The 9,408-nt window shown below is 44.2% G+C and overlaps 1 protein-coding gene across 1 annotated transcript in view; it reads left to right on the forward strand.

The window, feature by feature from the left end:
• Positions 1-9,004, forward strand: part of rxrab (retinoid x receptor, alpha b) — a 50,255-nt gene extending 41,251 nt beyond the window's left edge. Inside the window, exons 7-9 of the mRNA XM_048243572.1 lie at positions 4,081-4,172; positions 6,184-6,289; positions 8,683-9,004. Coding sequence (XP_048099529.1) covers positions 4,081-4,172; positions 6,184-6,289; positions 8,683-8,830 — 346 coding nt within the window. The 3' untranslated portion in view covers positions 8,831-9,004. The remainder of the gene's footprint in view (positions 1-4,080; positions 4,173-6,183; positions 6,290-8,682) is intronic.
• Positions 9,005-9,408: the final 404 nt, after the last annotated feature.

Here is a 9,408-nt window from a genome sequence, read left to right on the forward strand (position 1 = left end):
CCACCACAGCACCGTCGATGGTCAGTGGCAGGTGTTGGGTGTGACCTCTCCGAAGTCAACAACAATCTCTTTGGTCTTGCTGACGTTCAGCAGGAGGTTGTTGTCCCTGCACCACGTGGTCAGATGGTTGACCTCCAGCCTGTATTGAGTCTCGTCGCCCTTGGTGATGAGACCCACCAGAGTTGTGTCGTCAGCAAATTTTACTATGTGATTGTTGCTGTAGGTTGCAGTGCAGTCATGCGTCAGCAGGGTGAAGAGCAGCGGACTGAGCACGCAGCCTTGGGGGGCCCCTGTGCTCAGTGTGATGCTGCTTGAGGTATTGTTGCCAACACATACTACTTGGGGCCTCTGACAGAGGAAGTCCAGTAGCCAGTTGCAGAGGTAGGTACTGAGTCCCAGTTTGTCAAGTTTGCAGATGAGTTGTTGTGGTATTATGGTGTTGAATGCAGAACTGAAGTCTATAAACAGCAATCTCACATATGAGTCTCTTTTTTCCAGGTGGGTGAGGGCTGGGTGGAGGGCAGAGCAGATTGCATCCTCTGTAGACCGCTTGGCTCGGTATGCAAACTGGAAGGGGTCCAGGGTGGGGGGGAGAATGGATTTGATATGTGACATGACAAGCCGCTCAAAGCACTTCATGATGATGGGTGTCAGTGCCACAGGGCGGTAGTCATTGAAGCAGGATGGAGCAGTTTTCTTCGGCACAGGTATGATGGTGGCAGCTTTGAAACATGATGGGACGATGGCTTGCTTCAGGGAAGTGTTAAAGATGTCTGTGAAGACATCCTTAAGCTCCCCTGCGCAGTCCTTCAGCGCACGATCATAAAATCATGCAACATATTCTACCTTGTCCATGGACATCGCTATTTGTTTATCCAGCCGTTGCTGTGGATAAACAAATAGCGTGAGTGCGACAGAGGAAAAGTTCTTTGGTGTTGCTTTAAGAGCTGATAGAATATATACGATATGTACAGCATATGCTGGTTAAGAGCTGATCGCCGTCTGTGAGGAGCAAATGGATCCATCAACCTCAGCTCACACACACATCAGCTCACACACACACACAACAGCTCACACACACACACACATCAGCTCAAACACACACACATCAGCTCACACACACACACATAGCTCACACACACATCAGCTCACACACACACACATCAGTTGATAGGCAACTGTGGGGTGTTAGCAACATGCTAGTTCACTGACATAAGCTTTGCAAATAAACTCAGACATAGGCCTATTTTGGTTACAATGACGGGGTTATCCGTTTGTAAAGTGTCTATATGTCAGTAAAGTTTTGAAATTAGCACTTCGCCAGCAAGCAGTAGCCTACTTTGTGGGTAGTTGCGCTAAAGTTCGCTTGCTAACATAACTTAAACTGGCTGGCAGACACCTCGCAAATAACCTCAGACTTATTTGCTGATTACAGTAACTAGGTCAATGGATTTTACGGTGTCTATTTCTTGATACTTTTTACAAAATCTAAGCAAGAAAAGGCCAAACAAATAAGAGTAATATTTTAGCACGACAGTCTATGGGGTTTGCCATTCTGAGTACCGTTTCGGTCATACAGTCTGAGCGTTATGGCGGTGAAATGCACCGCGATGCAAAGCTAGCTACGCCGTGGAGTTGATGCAGAAGTATGTTAAGCCCCTTAGGGAGAAATTTGTCTATACATATACAAATTTGTCAATACATGTCCAACATTTCCACCTTAGGGACACGTGTCAATACATGTCCAATACATTTATTTTCAAAGACCTGTTGGGTTTGGTTAATCTATAAACTTTTCATGGTTTCAGTCAGTCTAAAATGACATGTTGGCTTTGGCTAGTAAAACTCTTAATCTGCTTTACCCCCAATCTATAATCTTAATGCACTTTAATCCATAAACTCATATCTTAATATTTAATCCAATCCATAAACTCATATCTTAATATTTAATCCAATCCATAAACTCATATCTTAATGCACTTTAATCCAATCCATAAACTCATATCTTAATATTTAATCCAATCCATAAACTCATATCTTAATGCACTTTAATCCAATCCATAAACTCATATCTTAATATTTAATCCAATCCATAAACTCATATCTTAATGTACTTTAATCCAATCTATATATAAACTCATATCTTAACTCATTGTTTAAGCTCTCAGTGGGTGCAAACCGTGTATTTCTACACGCCTCTGTTCCTGAGAAATCCCAAGCTAAACAGTGGCTAGTTTTCATCAAAATCGCTGTTTTTTTTTTTCTAGAAATGGAGATATAACGTCTTTCATGAAATATGAAGTGTTACCTGTAAAGTTTCCGGGAAGTGACCTGGTGAGACTGCCACCTAGTGATAGACCCACGAAAATGACCTGGTTTTGAGCTGACGTGCATGCGTCACTGATTCGACCCAAAGCGGCAACAGAGTTATGATAAAATGTCCAGATAAAATGTCCAGATTGTGCGTTTTCATGAGTTTTCGATCGTCATATATTTCATTTCCATTCAATATTACGTTTTTGGCACTCAACGCATGGGAAGGAAAAACGTAATATTATGTTTTTGGCACTCAATGAGTTAATCTGCCTTAATCCAATCTCTAAACCTTAATCGAATCTATAAACCCTTATCTTAATCTACCTTAATCCAATCTATAAACTTCTATCTTAATCCAATCTATACACCCATATCAGTTTCAGTAGTAAATGAAGCACTGGTGTCTATGTACTGTATGTTGCTTTTGGTCAGTAAGAAATGTTTGATAGATAGATAGATAGATAGATAGATAGATAGATACTTTATTGATCTCCAAGGGGAAATTCAAGGGGTCTCAGTAGCATACAGACACACACAACACAACATGCACTTACAGCAGAAATGGTAAATATAAGTATAAGTATAAACATATAACCAAACTCCACTGTACAATAGAGACAGTAGGAGATCAGAAAAACTAATAAAACTAAATACTAAATATACTATATAAATTAAATGTAAAAAATCCAGTGTGCTTGAGGGTGATCAAGCATGAGACGCTTGTAGTGACAGGGCCTGTAGATCTGTGTGCATGGTGAGGTGCTCAAGAGAGTGAGTGTCATGGTGAAGGTGCAAAAGTAGTCCAACAGTAGTCCTGTAGTTCTGTGTGTATGGTAAGGTGCTCAAGAGAGTGAGTGTCATGGTGAAGGTGCAAAAATTAGTCCAACAGTAGTCCTTTAGTTATGTGTGCATGGTAAGGTGCCCAAGAGAGTGAGTGTCATGGTGAAGGTGCAAAAAGTAGTCCAACATTAGTCCAACAGTGCAACAGTGCAATAATAAGGTCTAGAGACCAGCATAAGAGTAAAGTATAATGTAGACAAGGTAATATAAAAAACTATGTCAGTGCAAGAATAGGTTGAGGTAATAGGGTTACTGCCATTCAGTATTGTAGCAGAAGCCATTGATCATGTGTGCTAATATAGCATGAAAAACAGTGTAGCAGGAAAAACAGTAGTAAAAACATTAGGCTGTGGACATTAGGAAAACAGTAGTAAAGCAGTAGTAAAGCAGTAGTGGGCAGTCAGTACTCAAACATGGAGAGGGTGGAGAGGCAGACAGACTAAGCAGAGAAGTCTATCTCTCCTCTTCCCTTTAGTGAGGCATTAAACAGTTCAATGGCCCTGGGGACAAATGACTTCCTCAGCCTTTCAGTTATGCATGGCAGTGAGCGAAGTCTCTAGCTGATCAAGCTCTTTTGCTTAGTGCTGTAGAGTGGATGACATTCATTGTCCAAGATGTTTGTTCAGGGTCCTTTTGTCAGATATTGAAGTGATGCACTCCAGTTCAGCTCCCACTACAGAGCCAGCCTTCCTTACCAGCCTGTTTGTATGTTTGTATCTGTTTATTACAGGGTGTTGGCAGAGCTTGTGTTGCATGTATGTTTGTTTGTATTTGTTTGGCCGGTAAGAGATGTTTATTTGTTTGTGTTTGGCCAGTAAGAGATGTTTATTTGTTTGTATTGGTTTGGCCAGTAAGAGATGTTTGTTTGTTTGTATTTGTTTGGTCGGTAAGAGATGTTTATTTGTTTGTATTTGTTTGTTACAGGGTGTTGACAGAGCTCGTGTCTAAGATGCGTGACATGCAGATGGACAAATCAGAGCTGGGCTGCCTAAGAGCTATTGTCCTCTTTAACCCAGGTACGCCCCTCTAACTCTCACCTGGGGTTCAACAGGTACAACACACACCTAAGAGCTATTGTCCTTTTTAACCCAGGTACGCCCCTCTAGCACTCACCTGAACAGGTACAACCAGAGACTTTCTAATGAGGAGACACAGCACTCCAAAAAATCCCCCATAGAAATGCATGGGGCTAGTTTGTAAAGCCAATATGGCAGTTGTCTACACATACCCAACCCCTTCCTCGGCAAAACGTCGACATGTGAATACATTGAGCCAATCATATGGTGTGATGTGAATACATTGAGCCAATCATATGGTGTGTTGTGAAGACATCGTCCCAATCATGTGTTGTAAACTCGCCGCTGGAGCAAGATTGGTGTCGTGAAGCCTTGCGCACGCGCATTTCTGCTGAATAGGATGCCCGATGAGTGCCCAAAAAGCGTTGTAATATGGCCGCCGAGTGGAGGGACTTGCCTAAAAGGACTTTGGTACAGCACACACCTGGGGGGTCAGAACACAGAGATCAGAACACCAGCTAACCTTCTCAGAACACCAGCTAACCTTCTCAGAACACCAGGGGGGTGTTCCAGAAAGGAGGTTTAACAAACACTGAGATAAAACTTAACCTCTGGGTTGTCTGAACCTGTGACGACTAAACCCGAGCTGTCGGTTCCAAAACACCAGTTACCAGTTAGTTCAATCAACCCCGTGTTAGATAACCTAGAGTTGTGCGCGTTCACGGCGAACTTCTAAAGGCATCATCTATTGAGAGTGGAAACCATGAGTGAAACCGAAAGAATCTATTGAGCCATAGTAAACCCAGAAAGGAAGAGCAGCGTATTTTCCAGAGGCGGAGTTTCTCCTCGAGGCTCAGGAGGAGGAGCGAACTGTGATAACAACAAAGAGCAATTCTTGAGCGTCTGCCAAGAAATGAGGCCGTGTAAATGCGTACGCTCAGGATAGCCTATTTAATGTCAAAAGCACAATTAAATAATTCAGTGGACATTATGTATTGACTGCTATGAATGAGGCTTTCTTAAACTAGCCTACCTTGTCACAGATTGAGTGGGCCATAGACTCCTTGAGAATCCTAAATGTAATTTTCTATTTTAACGTGGGTTCTGCTGTGCATGAGCCAAGTTAAGTTTGCACTCCAGCATCGGAATTAGGGTAAGGGCGGATGAGTGTCGGAAGGCATGGGTATCCTCTATCTAAACAAACCTTCCTAAATCAGTACTCTCTAAACAACATTTACTAACAGAGTCCTCCCTAAACAACACTTACTAACACAATACTCTGTAAGCGAACCTTCCTATATCAGTACTCTGTAAGCGAACCTTCCTAAATCAGTACTCTGTAAGCGAACCTTCCCCAAACTTTACAAATGAAGCTTCTCAGTCACACTCGTTCTGTTCACTCTTAGATGTAGATGCCAGAGTTGCTTCTCCAGTGGTGAAATAGTAAAGTAGTCATCTTGTTTGTTTTTTAAAGTTGTCTGAGCATATTTTGGAAGCGTTAACAACACCTTGTGAACACACACACACTCACACACAGAAAGAGAGAGAGACATACACACACCACTGAAAACAAGAACATGACACATCTGAGCAAGTGTCTGAGGCCGAGAAAGTGAACATGTTTAAAGGTAAGGTGCGTGTGTCACCTTCAAGGCTGTTTATTCTAACACCTTCAAACAAACACAGTTCTGCTCCGCCACACACACACACATGACCTGGCATCACATGACGTGTGTGTGCGTCTACATTTTACTCCATGTCACAAAAGGTTTATCGTCCATTATATGCCATGCAGCTGAACGTTGACCATGTGTATGTGTGTGTGTGTGTGTGTGTGTGTGTGTGTGAGAAAGAGAGAGTGAGAAAGAGGGTTTTTTTGTATTTCAGTGTGTGCGTGTGTGTGTCCGTGTGTGAGTGGTTTTGTTTGCATTTCGGTGTGTGTGTGTGAGTGTGTATTTGTGTGTTTGCATATGTTTTGTTATTGTGAGAATAACCATTGTCCACTCCACAGATTCGAAAGGCCTGTCGAACGCGGCCGAGGTGGAGGTCCTGAGAGAGAGGGTCTACGCTTCCCTGGAGGCGTACTGCAAGCACAAGTACCCGGAGCAACCCGGGAGGTAGGGCACACACACACCAACACACACACACACACACACCCGGAGCAACCTGGGAGGTAGGGCACACACACATACACACACACACACACACACACACACACACCCGGAGCAACCCGGGAGGTAGGGCACACACACACACACACACACACACACACCCGAGCAACCCGGGAGGTAGGGCACACACACACACACACACACACACACCGAGCAACCCGGAAGGTAGGTCACACACACATACACATACACACACACACCCCACACAACCATAGAGTATCTTTAGGTCACGTTGGAGTTACGACACAGCCATAGAACGTCTTTAACTCTGAAACAGCCATAGAGCGTCTTTAACTCTGAAACAGCCATAGAGCGTCTTTAATAGAGCGTCTTTAACTCTGAAACAGCCATAGAGCGTCTTTAATAGAGCGTCTTTAACTCTGAAACAGCCATAGAGCGTCTTTAGGTCTTAAACAGCCATAGAGTGTCTTTAACTCTGAAACAGCCATAGAGCGTCTTTAGGTCTTAAACAGCCATAGAGCGTCTTTAGGTCTTAAACAGGCATAGAGCGTCTTTAATAGAGCGTCTTTAACTCTGAAACAGCCATAGAGCGTCTTTAATAGAGCATCTTTAACTCTGAAATAGCCATAGAGCGTCTTTAACTCTGAAACAGCCATAACTCTGAAACAGCCATAGAGTGTCTTTAACTCTGAAACAGCCATAACTCTGAAACAGCCATAGAGTGTCTTTAACTCTGAAACAGCCATAGAGCATATTTAGGTCACGTTGGAGTTACGACACAGCCATAGAGCGTCTTTAACTCTTAAACGCTCAGCTCTATGCTCTTCCTTGGTATGGTTCATCAGATGACATGGTGCAGTTATGATCATAAGTTGTTTTATGTTGGGAGTGGTAATGAGTAGGGCTGTCACTTTACGTTCGAAAATCGATTGCACAATCGATTGGACCAACCAACACAAGTTTCGAAAAGTAATATAGGGAATCGATTTTAACCAAATATGTACATTATTAATTTTAAACGAATTAAACAAATAAAAAAGATAGATGAAACAAAACTCACAAACAAGCAGAAAAAGAAAATAAAGAATTCCAAAAGTGCAGTAGGCATTGCGAAAGCTAAAAAGAAAATTCCCGCCAATTTTACACAGCGGAAACAGCTGTTTCAATTGGCTGCTGTGCTTTGCCAAAAAATGGAGGTGAATGCGATCAACCTGTGCGACACGAGAGAGACGAGTGATAAGCCCTAATATCTTGAGGAGTTCGATATGGAAGCACTTCGGCTTTTGGGTGGATCAAACTATGGAGAAGGACAAAACGGTATGCAAACTGTGCAGTCATGAGTTTGTACGCAGGCAAAATTTGTTTGACATTTCTAATCGTTAACACAGCCACGTTGAAGCCTGCAGTAATGTTTTTCACTGATGCTATGGCAGTCCACTCTGCTTATTGTTTTTCGAGAATGTTGCACTCCTGTTTGTGATTGTGCATGAAACTTCACACCAATAAATGATCAGAAATATTGCTGGCTTGCGTCTACAAGCGCCCTCTTTACGTTCGTCCTAATGCCTGTTAGTTGTCCGTGGATTGGCTTATATTTGGCGTTGAAAATGGAAACTTTAGACATGGAAAATCGATTTTACAATTGATTTAATGAACACTAATGTCTCAAAAATCGAACAGAATTTTTTTCACAAAAGTGACAGCCAGTAATGGGACTCTATTTGTTATTTGTCATGCATCATCTTTTGTTTAATTTGAATTTTAACTGAGTTGTGTATGTGTGTGTGTGTGTATGGGTGTATGCGTGTGTATGTGTGTGTGTGTGTATATATATGTATGTGCATGCGTGTGTGTGTGTGTGTTTATGTGCGTGCCTGTGTGTGTGTTTACGTGTGTGCGTGTGTGCATGCCTGTGTGTGTGTGTGTGTGTGTATGTGCATGTGTATGCATATGTATGTGTGTGCGTGTGTGTGTGTTTCCGTGCGTGCGTGCCTGTGTGTGTGTTTACGTGCGTGCGTGTGTGTGTGTGTGTGCGTGTGTGTGTGTGTGTGTGTGTGCGTGCCTGAGTGTGTGTGTGTGTGTGTGCGTGCCTGTGTGTGTGTGTGCCTGTGTGTGTGTGTGCATGTATATGTATATGTATGTGCGTGCGTGTTACCGTGCGTGCGTGCCTGTGTGTGTGTGTGTGCGTGCGTGCGTGCGTGCGTGCGTGCGTGCGTGCGTGCGTGTGTGTGTGTGTGCGTGTGTGTGCGTGCCTGTGTGTGTGTGTGGTGGTGTGTGTGTGTGCGTGCGTGTGTGTGTGTCTGTGCATGCGTGCGTGCGGTGTGTGTGTGTGTGCGTGCCTGTGTGGTGTGTGTGTGTGTGTGTGCGTGCGTGTGCAGGTTTGCGAAGCTCCTGCTGCGTCTGCCGGCCCTGCGCTCTATTGGGCTCAAGTGTCTGGAGCACCTGTTCTTCTTCAAGCTCATCGGAGACACGCCCATCGACACCTTCCTCATGGAGCTGCTGGAAACCCCGCACCAGATGACGTAATGGACGTCACACACACAGACACACACACACAGTGATCGGCGTCCCACGGGGAGGAATGTCGCCGCTTCACCTCAAGAAGACTTTTGTGCCACTCTCAGAAAGCCATTGTGCTCTCTCTCTCTCATAGTGTCATTTCCTGTCTCTCTGTCTCTCTCTCTCTCTCTCTCTCTCATAGTGTCATTTCCTGTGTCTCTCTCTCTCTCTCTCTCTCTCATAGTGTCATTTCCTGTCTCTCTGTCTCTCTCTTGCGTGCTCTGTTTCCCTCTGTCTGCTTCTCTCTCTGTCTGTGTGCCTGACGACTGGTCCCACTGGAGAGTTCCCATTGGGTGTAAAGGAAACAGACAGTGATGAGACCCTACCCCGGGCTACCCCAGCACAGGCTCCTCCCTCATCAGGCTGATTGACAGGACAGGAGACAGCCCACTCCTGCAGGAACCTGATTAACTGCACACACTGGATCTCTCAGTTCATCGCATCTCCGCTGCACACCTGACCTGAGATCAGACCGTCTCCTCCTCCTGCCTCTCACCACAACAGTACACGCTGCGCTGCACACCTGACCTGGGATCAGACCGTCC

This window comes from Alosa alosa, chromosome 5 (genome assembly GCF_017589495.1).
Source record: "Alosa alosa isolate M-15738 ecotype Scorff River chromosome 5, AALO_Geno_1.1, whole genome shotgun sequence".
Taxonomy (NCBI): Eukaryota; Metazoa; Chordata; class Actinopteri; order Clupeiformes; family Clupeidae; genus Alosa; species Alosa alosa.